The 14,860-nt window shown below is 52.2% G+C and overlaps 1 protein-coding gene across 1 annotated transcript in view; it reads left to right on the top strand.

Annotated features, from left to right (window-relative positions):
- The window catches only part of PTGFRN (prostaglandin F2 receptor inhibitor), a 51,674-nt gene that overhangs the window by 19,720 nt on the left and 17,094 nt on the right, over positions 1–14,860 (top strand). Inside the window, exons 2-4 of the mRNA XM_080649310.1 lie at positions 2,992–3,360; positions 6,040–6,465; positions 9,122–9,502. Coding sequence (XP_080505436.1) covers positions 2,992–3,360; positions 6,040–6,465; positions 9,122–9,502 — 1,176 coding nt within the window. The remainder of the gene's footprint in view (positions 1–2,991; positions 3,361–6,039; positions 6,466–9,121; positions 9,503–14,860) is intronic.

The following is a 14,860-nucleotide window of genomic DNA, read 5'->3' as shown; positions in this document are numbered from 1 at the left end:
GGAGGCAGGATTGGAGACACAAGGAGCTGAATCAGTCTTCCAGGCTGCAGTCACTAAGAATAAAGATAGAGACCCTACCAAGGATATAGTCTCGTGCCTGGGGGCAGTCCTCAATCCTGGTCAACTATTTTTAAAATTTTATCTTTATTGTTGAAAGTATTACAGTTATCTCCCTTTTCCCCCCATTGACCTCTTCTAGCCTGCTCCCACCCCTACTCCAGGCATTCACCACACTAAGATTCTCTACTTTTTATATATATACTAGTGGCCTGATGAACGAGATTCATGCAAGAGTAGGCCTTCCTTCCCCCGGCTGCTGACACCGGCTTCCCTCTGGCACGTGGGACCCAGGCTTTCCTCCTCCGGCCACCGGCAGGCACCCAGAACCTGAGCTGGCTTCCCCCCGGCCCTGGCTTCATCAGAAAGGACCCCAGCTTCATCAGAAAGGACATCTGGAATGATGTCCAGTCCAATTAGCATATTACCCTTTTGTTAGTATAGACTAGAGGCCTGGTGCACGAAATTCGTGCATGGGTGGGAGGTGTCCCTCAGCCCAGCCTGCACCTTCTCCAATCTGGGACCCCCTCGAGGGATGTCCAACTGCCAGTGGGATTGGACCTAAATGGGCAGTCGGACATCCCTCTCACAATCCAGGACTGCTGGCTCCCAACTGCTCGCCTGCCTGCCTGATTGCCCCTAACCACTTCTGCTGCCAGCCTGATCACCCCCTAACCACTCCCCTACCAGCCTGATCAATGCCTAACTGCTCCCCTGCCAGCCCGATTACCCCTAACTGCCCTCCCCTGCCAACCTGGTCACCCTAACTGCCCTCCACTGCTGGCCAGGTCGCCCCTAACTGTCCTCCCCTGTAGGCCTGGATGCCCCCAACTGCCCTCCCCTGCTGGCCCAATCACCCCTTACTGCCCTCCCCTGCCAGCCTGGTCACCCTTAACTGCTCTCCCCTGCTGGCTTGGTTCTCCCCAGCTGCCCTCCTCTGCAGACCTGGGTCCCTCCCAACTGTCCTCCCCTGCAGGCCTAGTCGGCCCCAAACTGCCCTTCCTTGCAGGCCTGGTCTCTCTCAACTGCCCTCACTTGCTGGCCTGATTGCTCACAACTGCCCTCCCCTGCCAGCCATCTTGTGGCAGCCATCTTGTGTCCACATGGGGGCAGCCATCTTTGACCACATGGGGGGTGGCCATATTGTGTGTTGGAGTGATGGTTAATTTGCATATTACCTCTTTTATTAGATAGGATACTGATTTCAAAGAGGAAAGGGGGGAGAGAGAGAGTGAGAGTGAGAGAGAGAGAAACATCAACGATGAGAGAGAATCACTGATCGGCTGCCTCCTGCACGCCCTGCACTGGGGATCAAGCCCACAATCCAGGCATGTGCCCTGACTGGGAATCGATCCATGACCTCCTGGTTCCTAGGTTGATGTTCAACCACTGAGCCACACCGGCCGGGCAGCCCTGGTCAACTTTTTGACAAGGGATAGGAACTGAAACGATTTCTACATTAGGAAACTCCTTTGCAAACCTTGTCAAGGCAACAAGGCCAATGATGTGATCAGGCTTATTCTAGAGGCGGCCTGCCGAGCAGACGATAATCACACACCCTTACCGCGAGGTGGGCCTGGTGGGGAGTGCCGTGTAGCTCAGTCCTGTGGGGGGAGGGTGGTGACTGTTGTCTCCATTTCTCAGATGAGGAAACTTGGGCACAAGGAGGTTAAGCACTAGGCTGTGTTGCCTCTTAAAGATCTTCCCCTTGACACGAACTTCTGAAAGCCTTCCTAGGGAGATTCAGAATTGCCAGGTCCTTTCCAACATGACATTGAAAAAGAGACACCCTTCCCTTGTGAACTGTGGTGACGGTGGCTTTGCTGCTGGGTAGTCCCCATTCTGTCGAGCTCTGCTTGCACGGTGGGCCCTCAGCTCGCCATTTCATCTCACGGACTCATGGCATCCTTCGTGCCCCATTTCACCGTGGGAAGGCCGGGCTGAGAGGTCTCGCAGATGTGAACGTGGGTCTCCTTGACTTCAGAGCCCGTGCTTTCTCCTGCGTGTCTCATTCACAGAGCATCCAGAAGGAGTCACGCCCGTTCATTTGGTCTGGGTTGCAATGCTAAACGCAGGTGGTAAATGCAGTATGGAATCGTGCCGAATTTCACTGCAATGAAGATGTTTCAAAGGTCACACAGGAATGCCCGTGAACTCGTGGCTTTGTCCACGGGCTTGTCCCCGGCGAGTGGCTGCATTCCTAACAACACCCAGCCCAGCAACCAGCCAGACGAGCCTCTCTCTCTCTCTCTCTCTCTCTCTCTACCTCCCTCCCTCCCTCCCTCCCTCCCTCCTCCCACCTCTGTGTGTTTTCCTATCCTCATCCCATTTGGTAAAGAGTAGGGAGAAGGAAATGAGCCAGAAAATAGAAAATTAATACTTGGTAGAGTCGTCATATTTTAAAATTAATTTATAGGCAATGTCAGATCATCAGAGTTAAATCATTTTATCAGCAGGCTGGTGTAGGATTTAAAAATTGACATCCATCAATGTAAATCAGTCCCAGGAGCCCCAGGGAATGGTCTCCGGGGACGAGGGCTGATACAGGGGTGGGCACAAGTGTAAATACTTGATTAGCTGTGTTCCTTTTCTTTCCCACAAAACCTAAGCCATTTCTACATCCCAGTGAGTGGTAATGATGGTATGTTACATAGTAACGGGAGGGAAGAAGCTGCTCTTCAGATCTGTGGCTAGCCTACTTTAAATACTTGTCTTCCTCCCCGGCAATCCTAGGAAACTTGGGTGAGAGGCACTGATTTCGGGTGCACTCCTGGCTCATGGCTCCTTCTGTACGGACACAGACAGGACCCCATTTCCCCAGCTGTCCAGGTGTCACAGCTCTGCCATGTGCCTGCAAACAGGAGGGCCCACAGGTGTGCTAACAGGAAGGCCTGGCCGGATTCAAGACGTGCCTTTCTCCTCTTGTCCTTGCAGCTCTTTGTCGAGGGCGCGTGGTGAGAGTCCCCGCCGGGAGCCTGGTGCGGGTGGTGGGCACCGAGCTGGTCATCCCCTGCAACGTCAGCGATTACGACGGCCCCAGCGAGCAGAACTTTGACTGGAGCTTCTCGTCTTCGGGGGGCAGCTTCGTGGAGCTCGCCAGCACCTGGGAGGTGGGCTTCGGGGCCCAGCTGTACCGGGAGCGCCTGCAGAGGGGCGAGATCCTTCTGAGGCGCACCGCCAATGACGCCGTGGAGCTCCACATCAAGAACGTCCAGCCCTCGGACCAAGGCCACTACAAGTGTTCCACCCCCAGCACGGACGCCACCGTCCAGGGCAACTATGAGGATACAGTGCAGGTGAAAGGTACATCCTCAAGGGGGGTCGCCACGCCAGCGGCCACGCTTTCCCCTGCCCCTTGGCTGTGGGTGACTTTGTCAAGCAACGTAACACCTCTGGGGCCCTGCTTCCTCCTCTGATGAGTAATAGCATCTTATCTGATTACAGGCAGGGGATGGGCCACCTGGCCCCCGAGGGTCCTTTCTCTTCACTATGATTCTAGGCCATCCCCTGGCTGGTGAGTTAGAGGCAGGGGGGCCAGGTGGTAGGGAGCGCAGCTCCGAGCCAGGTTGCCTGCACTGCATGAGTCACTTACTGGCTCTACCACTTGTCAGCTATGTGGCATGGGTGCGTTAACCAGCTTCCTCCTCTGTCACAGTGCCTTTCTCAAAGGTGGTGAGGACAGGGAGATGGCACGTGTAAAGCCACAGAACAGTGACACAGTAAGCATTCAGTGAAGGTTGGCGACGAGAAGCTGATGGCCGTGATGATAATGTTTGGCCTGATGGGAATAACAGATACTTCAAAGCTCGTGTCCTCCTGTGTGCCCGGAAGCACCTGTTAGTTCTTGAACTTGTATGGGTTATATGTCGAGAAAGAGTGATGTGGTCACTGCTCGCTTATGATGGGCTCGGCAAGCTGATTGGCCTGGCTGTGCAGGTCATCACACCTTGTATATTGGCAATGTTTTTTTGTGTGTGTGTGTTTTTTTTTACATGATGCTTATTCTTTTTTTTAATATGTTTTTATTGATTTCAGAGAGCGGAAGGGAGAGGGAAAGAGACACAGAAACATCAATGATGAGAGAGAATCATTAATTGGCTGCCTCCCACAGGCCCCCTACTGGGGATCGAGCCTGCAACCTAGGAATTGAACCGTGACCTCCTGGTTCGTGGGTCAATGCTCAATCACTGAGCCTCATTGGCTGGGCTCGGCAATGTTTTTGTTTTGTTTTTTCCCATTTTCCGAATCCTGTTAGATTTACTCACACATTCAGTTCTCTGAATTCAACGAAGAAGGTAGGACAGGATATTTCCTGAATTTACACATGAGGAAATGGGAGAGCAGAGGTTAATTACTTTCTTAAAATCCCACAGCTAATTAGTAAATGAGCAAGAACAAACAATTTTAATTTGGGGCTAGCCAAATAGAAACATTGTTGTTATTTTTATTAATTATGCATTTATTTGTGCCCTGCCTTGTTCCAGAAAGAATTGATATCAGGGTAGGAGTGTATTTAACAATCAAGAAAGTGGAAGAGGCTACATGTTGACATAACAAGAGGGCTTGATTCCCGCAGTAACGATTTGTAGAACCCTACCGTATCTCAGAAACTTCCCCCATTTGACTCATGAGGGGATAAAATAGTCCTGTCCATGATGAAGGTATTAAAACATCAAATCTACCTCTTCCTTTTTCCTGTAGAAAATCCTAAATATGTTTTTTGGAGAAAATGTCCTGTAAGGCATTCCTGCATTGCAGCTAACGAATGCGTTGCTTTTGTAGTCAGCACACACATGCTACACCTCCATTAGGTCAGATGCACCCTTGCTTCCCCTCGTCTTTGAAAGCAGAGGGAGGGCCCACAAAAGAGGCTGGTTGGCTGCCCAGGGAGAACCTGTGGCACCTGCCATACGTGGTCCAGAATCGGCCTAGCCGTCAGCCTCTTGGGTCTTGAAACTGGTTCATCTGAGTCACGTTATCCGAAATCACAGACGGGTGTATGTACTAGAAGGTCATTACATTCATTTTGTAGTAGGGATGGGTCTTTCTAAATCTGTAAGTTTTATCCTGTTTTCCTGAGTGGCCCTTCTCAAAGACACCACATTAGTGTCTGAGTGTGAAATGGTGGGGAAAACCAGAGATGACGAGTCGTGGTGTGCGAGCATTCTCTCATCCAGCTCATAGACAGGCCTCGGGGATTGTCCCTGCCCCTGGGAAGAGGCACCCCCCACCCCTCTGGGTCCCTCCCTCTCACTTCCCTTCCAAAACGGCACTGACCGAACTTCCTTGTAGAAGAGCCCAGCCCCTTTCCCGGTGGGAGGGCCCGAAGAGCGCACGCAGAGAGCTGAGGTGTCTGTTTGCCTTGGCGGGTTCCCCACCTGCGGGACTCTGCTCACTCGCAGGCAGCGCCCAGGCCCAGGCCACGCCTGCCCAGCCTCCCTCTGGGGATCATGCTACTTGGTGTCTCGGGAGATCCTTTGCGCTCCACACTCCAGCCCTGGGTCCTGACAAAGGGGTGTGTGACAGCTGACCACTGTGGCCAGTGGTTGCACCGTGATTGCCGAGGGCCAGTGCTGTCCAGGGCGCTTTCCCTTCAGCTTCCTGAGATAGGTCCACTTGTCATCCCTCTTCAGAGATGAGGAAACTAAGGCACAGAGGGGGTAAAGGGTAGTTGAAGGGACGCAGAAGCAGGTCCCCAAGGCCCAACTCCCAAAAGGGAGTTTTCATCACCACCACCACCCTTGTTCTACCAGGGGGTCTTATTAGGCCCTCTTTTATTTTCATTTTCAAGTGAGAAAGTCAATTAAGATAACAGATGAATGACAATGGGAAAACGTGCCCTTCTGGGCATTAGCACAGGGAAGGGGAGGAGGAAGCTGTCCTTGGTCAGCCGGCTTCTGGCTTAAGGCCAGAGAGGTGGCTGGTGCTTGCTGGGGCGGGGGCTCGGGTGCTCCGCTGACGGTCTGTCCCTCCCACCTCCAGTGCTGGCCGACGCCCTGCACGTGGCCGCCAGCCCGCTCTCCTCCCCGGGCCTGGGCCGGAGCCTGAGCCTGCACCTGGGCGAGCCCTTCGAGCTGCGCTGTGAGGCCGCCACCGCGTCCCCGCTGCACACGCACCTGGCGCTGCTGTGGGAGCTGCGGCACGGCGCCACCCGGCAGCGTGTCCTGGCCCTCACCCGTGAGGGTCGGCTACACCCGGGCCCCGGCTACGAGCAGCGCTACCACGGCGGAGACGTGCGCCTGGACACCGTGGGGAGCGACGGCTACCGCCTCTCCGTGAACCGGGCCCTGGCCGCCGACCAGGGCACCTACCGGTGCGTCGTCAGCGAGTGGATCGAAGAGCAGGGCGCCTGGCAAGAAATCCAAGAAAAAGCCGTGGATGTGGCCACCGTGGTGATCCAGCCAACAGGTGAGCTGCTGGGAATGGATAGTTTAGACTTGATCTTACTTTCTGGCCAGTGATGGTGTAAGAACTAGGAAATACTACGCTGGGTTGTAGCTTAGTCTCATCATGAGAGGAGATGCTCTATTTCAGGTAGGAAAGTAGAGAGGGATTTTTTCTCATTCATCCATCATAGACTCTCTGTGGAGCCCAGGTTCTGACCTGCACTGGAGTGCTGCTCTTTCTCTCGTTGTTGGCACCTGCACTGTCCATGCGGCTTCTTCCTGCATCGCTGTGATAAGCAGCTCAAAGCTCCTGGGACAGTGGGCTGTGCCACCCGGGCAACAGTGTTCTCTGCTGTGTGACCGGTCTCCTCTTACGTTACGAGTCCTCAGAACTGCTTCCTTTTGCTCCAGCCTGAATCCTTCCTGTTTCCCACAGGGGACCCCCTCCTCCAATCCAGAACATGTGGGAACAATGGTCAGTGGTGTGCCAAGGTATTAGCCACTTGCAGAGACCTTTACACAGAGAACGGTACAGTTGAAGAGACATTCTGGCCACTGCTGAACCTAAGACCGTTTACTCCATGCGGACAGCCCGCAGCTGGGCTGACCACTTCTCCATGCACCCGTTTCCCTTCTGAGCCGTTGTCTACCTCCAGCAGCGGGTGGCCGGCACAGGGCTCAGCAGTATCCCAGGGTCTCTGACCACAGTCGTACGTGGGGTGGTTCAAACCACCGCACAGACTCAGGGCAACAGTTTCCATATACTGACTCCTCTAAAGACTGGCTCCTAGTCTGCATGGCTACCAGGAGGTCACCATTCAGTTCCCAGTCAGGGCCCATGCCCGGGTTGTGGGCTCCATCCCCAGTGGAGGCCGTGCAGGAGGCAGCCAATCAATGATTCTCTATCATCATCGATGTTTCTGTCTCTCTCTCCCTCTTCCTTCCTCTCTGAAATCAATAAAAATATATTTTAAAAAAATAAAAAGTGCCGAAACTGGTTTGGCTCAGTGGATAGAGCGTCGGCCTGCGGACTGAAGGGTCCCAGGTTCGATTCCGGTCAAGGGCATGTACCTTGGTTGCGGGCACATCCCCAGTGGGAGGTGTGCAGGAGGCAGCTGATCGATGTTTCTCTCTCATCGATGTTTCTAACTCTCTATCCCTCTCCCTTCCTCTCTTTAAAATATCAATAAAATATATTTAAAAAAATAAAATAAAATAAAATAAAATAAAAAGAAAGTCATCCTCACGTTACGCTTGGCTCCTATAAAAGGGCCTACCTGGAGAGGAGGAAGACTTTGGAGGGTGGAGGTGAGAAATGAGGCTGAAATTCCTTTGTCTAATTACTATGCCCACCTCATTTTTTGTCTTCCTCAAGGTGGGTCTTGAACTTGGCCTGAAACCCTCGTTTGAAATGTTGTCAGGCTTTGGAAATATTCACAGGAAAGCCCTTCACTCCAGAGGGCATGGGCTGTGGGGCTGGTCCTGTTGGAACTGGCACCGGCCTTGGTCAGCGAGCTGCCTCCAACAGCAGTTGAAGCTGCAAAACTCTTGGTAGAGGACCAGGACTGTGCCTGTGCTTCCTGCCCCACCCCCTCCCCCCCATCCCCTGGGAGCTGTTGGCTATGTATCATCTAAGCAGCTGTTCCCACAGCATTACCACGAGTTAAATGTTTTTCTACTCTGATTACAGATGTTCAACTTCTTTTCAAAAGCCCCCTAAATACAGTAAAACGTTTCCATGTAAAAAGCTGTGACGGGGGAATGCTGAAACCAGAGCTGCCTCCAGACTGTGGCTCCAAGCCCGCCAGCGCTTCTCCTAAATATAGGCCGCTTTTCATCGTCCACGCCGATGAGAGAGGGCGGCGGCTTGGGTAACCCCAAAAATCATTGTTTTAGTTTGAAAATATAGGCTTTACGCTTAACTTCAAGGAGGTATGTCTCATGGAGTCAATGGTGCGCTGTGTGTGTTGCATTTTGAAGACGTGATTCATGAGGCGTACAGTCTGGTTTCACTTTCCCCGTCCTTCTGTTTAGGATTCTCCCCTCTTCCACCCAAAAGATGGTTTCGCCCTCACTCCTACCCTCTAGTCCCCAACCCCCATGCCCAGTCCCCAACTAATAATATGTACCAATCCGAACAGAACTGCCATGTCTCTATAAAAACACCCAGGTCCTACCATACACACGGAGAAAGTATACTTTTAGTTGTGTGGTGCTCAGCAGACTTCTTTTCACACAGTAGTGTATCAGTTAAAAGCAGAGCTCCTGGAGGCAGGCAGCCTGGATTTGAATTTCTGCTCCACCACCTGTTAGCTGTGTGACCTTGGGCAAGTTCCTTACCTTCTCTGTGCTTCAGTTTCCTTAGCAATAAAATGGAGATGATAATGATAGTGACTACCTCATAGGGTTGCTTTGAAGAGTTCTATTTATGAAGCACTCAGAACAGTATCTGACATATAGTAAGTGCATATAAATTTTTGTGAATTAAAAGGAAATGTGATATGCTTTATGAGTTTATTTAAGAAAAATTTCTCCAGCATTTACAACTGTACAAAGCCCTCTAACTTCAATGCCGTAAATAGGAACCTAAAAGGAAATGATCTAAAGAGGGGACGGGGGAGGGGAAAGGGACAAACATTATCCAGATTATCACGATGTACTTGCTTTTCGTTTTCGAGTCCTGCGAGCCGCCGTGGGCAGGAACGTGTCTGTGGCTGAAGGCAAGGAGCTGGACCTGAGCTGCAACATCACAACCGACCGCGCAGATGACGTCCGCCCCGAGGTGACGTGGTACTTCAGCAGGACGCCTGACCGCGCTGGGCCGGGCCCCCACACGTTGGCACGGCTGGACCGCGATTCCCTGGTGCACAGCTCTCCTCACGTGGCGCTGAGTCACGTGGATGCTCGCTCCTACCATTTACTGGTTCGAGATGTTAGCAAAGAGAACTCTGGCTACTATTCCTGCCACGTGGCGCTCTGGGTACCGGGGCATAACAGAAGCTGGCACAAGGTGGCCGAAGCCACATCTGCCCCAGTGGGCGTGGATGTGACCTGGCTCGGTGAGTGGTTTGGAGGGTGGCTCCTACCCTCCCTGGGGTCGTCCCTCCTCGGGGGTATCAGGAGCTAGAGCGCTGTGCGTTGCATGCTAGCTTGGCGTTCTCGGTACCAGGATGAGCGGCTGGGGTAGGTCCCAAGCTGGGGGTGAAAGCAAAACTGGCTGAAATAGCGTCTGGCAGGCAAGGGCCATGTTTGGATAATGTGGCCTCCGTTGAGAGGATAGTTTCCTTTTGTCGAGATTTGCAAGGTCTGGCCCTGCTGAATGGCCCTTTGAAACGGACCATTGTGCAGGGGGACCGCCGGCGTGCTTCCTATCCTTCCCTGGCTCCTAGGTGCTCCCTAGCAAAGCCCCGTGCCAAGAGAGAGAATTCTGCAGCTAATGGGACACGTGTTTTTTCACTGAATGCCCTAGAATCACCAAATGCTTCCCTTGCAGATGGACCCGTTACACAGAAGGGCCCTCCTGCTTCCCCAGCTCTCCTGGTGGGCTCTCACCCAGGCACGGTGCGCCGTCACCTGTTGATCCCCTTGCCACGCATGTATACCAGCTTGTCATATATGTGAAGACCTTGGTCATGTCCTTTCTTTTTCACCACTGTCGTCTTCCCCACCTCTTACTGTCCTAAATACCACTCTTCCTGGTTTCTATTACGGTCCTGCAATTAATTACAGGTAAACCTAGGCAGGATGGGGTCGAGTGGCGTGGCGTGTGCCTCGCTGTCCGCCTCCTTCATCACAGGGATGGAAGCAGGCCTGCCAGTCAGACCCTTCCCCGTCCCGCGCTCCAGCTCTGCCTCCCACGCCCGCTCAGAGCCCGGCTGGAGGCCTTTGGCATGGCTCTGATTATTAGGAGCGAAACCTCTTCAAAGGCCAGGAAGTCACTTCCTCCTTTGTCTGATGCTAAGCACCCTCCTGCCGTGTGTGTGTGTGTGTGTGTGTGTGTGTGTGTGTGTGTGTGTGACCCCCAGCTCATACTTGGCTCTTCCTTTGCCTTGAAATCTTCTTATGGGTTCGTGGGTCTGTGTCTTCCTAATAAGCCTTTATTTGGCAAAGATGGGGAGTTGGCAAGTGGGGATCGAGGGGGCAGGGAAAAGACGAGTAATGAGAGTAAGCAGAAGGTACATCCAGTTTGGAGCGAGACTGGGCAGGGCGTTCGTCATCCCTGGTAGCAAAGTGATTCTTTGATATCTGAAAGCGAAAGGCGCGGGGTTTATCTGGCCAGCTTTTATCCCTGCCTCCTGAACCCCACGCAAGAGACTCGCTCTGAAGTTCTGAACTGGAACAATGTTGGCCCGGCTAGAACTCTCCTTAGCAACCTTCAAAATAAAACAGATGTTGTCAGCCCCAGAGAAGGTTTTTCATCTCTGGAGCTGATTCTTGGAGCGTTGTGTGGTGCTGTCAGATCCCGGCGCCCCCTCTGCTCCTCTTGCCCCCTCCCCCCTCCGACTCAGAATCACAGCCCCAGCGGGTTTTTTTTTTTAGAAAGTGCTGCCTGCTCCCCCAACTTGAGGGCCCCTTTGAAGTCCTGCCGCATTGATCCAGGCATACCTCGGGGTACAGGCACTGGCAGAGGACTGGACGGGGCCTCTGGGAGGGAGGAGGCTCTTTTGACTGGAAGGGATTTGTTGGGGTCTGTTCTCCAGAGTGAGAAGAAATAAAGAGACCGACTTGTGGGAAACGGTTCCGTGATCATCCTAAGGATCCAGTTGTTCATTTTTCTGCAGAGTGCCAGCACCATTGCCACCTGCGTGCTTTTCCCTGCCTGGTGCCGAGGTGCACGGACCCCACACCTTGCGCAGTGCCATGCACGTACCGGGCCCTCTGTAAGCGCTGGCCGGCTGGCTGGCTGGTTAGATAAACCCGCGCCGGACACATGGGCAGTGATGAAGTACGTGCATAGGAAGCAAGAATTGCCAAGAAAGCATTGATGTTCCATTCAGAGTTTTCAGAGGCATTTGCACCCGGGTAGGCCGCCTGGGAGTGGATGGTGGATGGCATAAGCCGATGGCATCCTGCTCCTTTCTCCCTCCTGAGTCTCCCCCTTCCCCGTGCCTGAGCCTCACACCATCACAGCTGCTTGGACACTTGTCAGGAGGCACGTCCGGCTCGAGTACAGCAGCCGATTTTTCCCCAGAACCTCCCAGTTGAATAGCTGCCCGGAAACCCATGGCCCCGCCTGACATGTGATTCTCTCTAGATACAAAACATGTATGTGTATGTATGTGGCCACCATACCAGGTGCAGCTTGGGGCCTGTAAAGGTAACTGAGAGGTGCCCCAGAAAGACAGGAAGGCATGACCTGCCAAGTCCTCTGTTGGCATAGGCCATCTTACGGTGTGACGATGGCACGTTGTCACAAAAGAGTTCTTGAGGAAGTTGGTTCCCTCTGCAGGTGTTACACAAAACTGTCAGTGTTGCTATTTGACATATTAAAAGTCATCATCATCATTCATTGAACACTTCCTGCCGGCCAGGCACCGGGCTAAGGGCTTTACATGCACTAAATCGTTAATCCCCGCCTCAACCTTGTGTATGAGGTGCTGCCCGCCCCGCCTCTGAAAACCATGGGTTTTTATTTTGCTTACGGTTTTGAGGGTCAGGAATTAGGAAGGACTCGAGGGGATTTGTCTCTGAGGCACATGGCAGCAGCTGGGACAGCTGGGACGGGGATTCCCTTCCAGATGGCTTTCTCATGCACATGTCCTGTGCTCCCAGGCCTCTCTGTCCCCACGTGGCATCTCATCCTCCAAGTCCTTTTCACGTGGCTTGAGCTTCTCACAGCACAGTCTTCTCAGGGCAGTCACACTCCTTACGTGGTGGCTGGCTTCCAAGAGGCAGAAAGTGGAAGTGCCCAGCCAGTTAAAAAACTATCTCCGGCCCTAACCGGTGTGGCTCAGTGGATAGAGCGTCGTCCTGCGGACTGAAGGATCCCAGGTTCGATTCCGGTCAAGGGCATGTACCTTGGTTGTGGGCACATCCCCAGGAGGAGGTGTGCAGGAGGCAGCTGATCGATGTTTCTAACTCTCTATCCCTCTCTCTTCCTCTCCGTAAAAAATCAATAAAATATATTAAAAAGAAAAAGAAAAAAAAAAGCTATCTCCGGGCCCGGCCGGCGTGGCTCAGTGGTTGATCGTCGAGCTATGAACCAGGAGGTCATGGTTCGATTCCTGGTCAGGGCACATGCTGGGTTGCGGGCTTGATCCCCAGAAGGGGGTATGCAGGAGGCAGCCAATCAGTGAATCTCTCTCATCATTGATGTTTCTCTCCTTCTCCTTCCTCTCTGAAAGCTATCCTCGGGACTGACACTGTCACTTACACTGTTTCCTGGTGTGGTCAAAGCTATCACCAAATCTGCTAAAGTTCAAGGGGGTAGGGAAAGAGATCCCACCTCTTTATGGAGAGTAGCAAGGTCACGTTGCAAAAGGGCATGCGGCTGGTGAATATTGCTGCCGTCATCTTTGGGAAACCGAATCTATCACAGTAGTTAATGCCCGTTTCGTTCACTTCCAAAGAAATGCTTGGGATGGCTTAGAGGTACGGCCCTGGGTCAAGTCTGCCCCAAGTATTGTCATGTGGAGTGGAGTCTGTCTCACGTATTGTTACCTTATGTGGGAACGTTTTTTGGTTTTGGGAACCAGCTCCCCTCCTGAAAGTCTAGGATAGAGTCCTAAAAGCTGAGCCGTTCTTGTCCTCCTCTGCTTGGCGTTGGTTGTCTGAGTAGACGAGGGGCTGAAGCTCCAAGCTCGGAACTTTCTCGCGTTCTCTCGTGCTAACCAGACAGAGATCAGGGCAGTGACATAAATGGGTCTGGCAAGTCCAAGAGCATTTTGGCAGCTGGGAGGACCTTGGTGGGTTTTTTTGTTTGTTTGTTTGTTTTAGAGGGTAAGAAGAGGCCTCTTTTACTTAGGGTTTGTGTCCTACTTTTGAAGGGGAAAAATAGATTCAAGTTGGCTTGCAAAATGAATCACAATTTAAAGCAGGAAACATGGAAATAAAATCAAGATCAGAGGGGGTTTAAAAAAAATCAAAGCATAGCTATTTCAAGGTAGTTGGGTGCGTGAGTTACTGCATTTGAACACTGAACTTGCCTCTGAAGTTTTGAAGAGTTGAGGCACAAAGAAATGTGATTAGACAGTCCTCCTCTGATAAAGGAGAACAAACTCGGAGAGACAAACTTTTCCTTGGCACTGAATTTGTCATGTGCTTTGTTATTTGAGGGGCATTGGATAACATAAAGGACAGTGCTTTCCACTGTTCTTTTACAAAAGGCCCCGAGTGATTGTTTAAATGGATGTCTCTTCTACCCACTTTCTGAAAGAGCTGAGGGCCTACATCTGAAGTGTGTGAAGGAGTTTCCGTCAGAAGCTGTGTTACTGTGGAGGACAAGTGTTGCTTTGTGTCCATGCAATTTGGAATACAGCTACAACTATAAGAGGGTCTGGAGGAATCGCGGGTTAATCTGCATCGTAAGCCGTCTCTCTCTGCTATGAGATGTCGTAAATGAGCCTTTGGCACGAGGTGGGTGCTAATGAGTTGGTGGTTGAGCTCCCTGCCCGAAGTACCCGCTTCTGTGGTGTTAATCGGAGAGCAGGGGAGGCAGAGTTGAGTTCTGCTGCTTGGGGGGCGGGTAGGATCCTGATTTGCATCCTTCCCTACAAGAGGTCCGTCCCCTCTTCCAGCAGTGTGCCAGAGAGGAAGGTAATTGTTTTTCTTTAAAAGGAGCTGTTAATCGGCTAAGTACATGGTAGAGACTTCAGCGTTCTGTGCCATCTGCAGGCGATAAGCGTTAGACCCGCAGACTTTCATAGGCAGCCGTGATTAGCTGCCTGACCAGGGTTATCTCCGAAGGCAGAAGAGGACGGAGGTATAGTGTTGGGATCTTACTCTAAGACCCTCTGGGTGTGCTATCTTGGGTGTGTTGCTTACGGTTTCTAAGCTTTTGTTTTCTGGGTTGCCTTCGCTACATTTAAAAAAGTTTTGAGCACAGTGCCTAGTACTTACATGCTCAATACGTGTTTGTGGTGGTGGTGATCATTTATTGGGGTTGGGAGGGGTGTCAATGTGTAACATACTCTTCCCCACCAAGGTCTTAACCAAGTAAGACGTAGGAGCCTGTCTTAGGGCATGGAGGAACCAGGAATGGGTGTGTCCTGGAAGCACCCCTCCCAAGAAGAGGGGGTTGAGCTGACCACACCCAGTCCCTTTCCTGTCCCCGCCCCCAAATCTGGTAACTCACTCTTCTCTGGGGGGAGTCGAGTGAAGATGAACGGAGCAAAACCACATGAGTGTTAACATTGTGTGGGGGACATGGCTGAACCATTCAAACGATATTACCTTTATGGCTCTGTCATGTCTAAATC

This window comes from Plecotus auritus (assembly GCF_963455305.1).
Source record: "Plecotus auritus genome assembly, chromosome: 12".
Taxonomy (NCBI): Eukaryota; Metazoa; Chordata; class Mammalia; order Chiroptera; family Vespertilionidae; genus Plecotus; species Plecotus auritus.
This window is presented reverse-complemented; position numbering and strand designations above follow the sequence as displayed.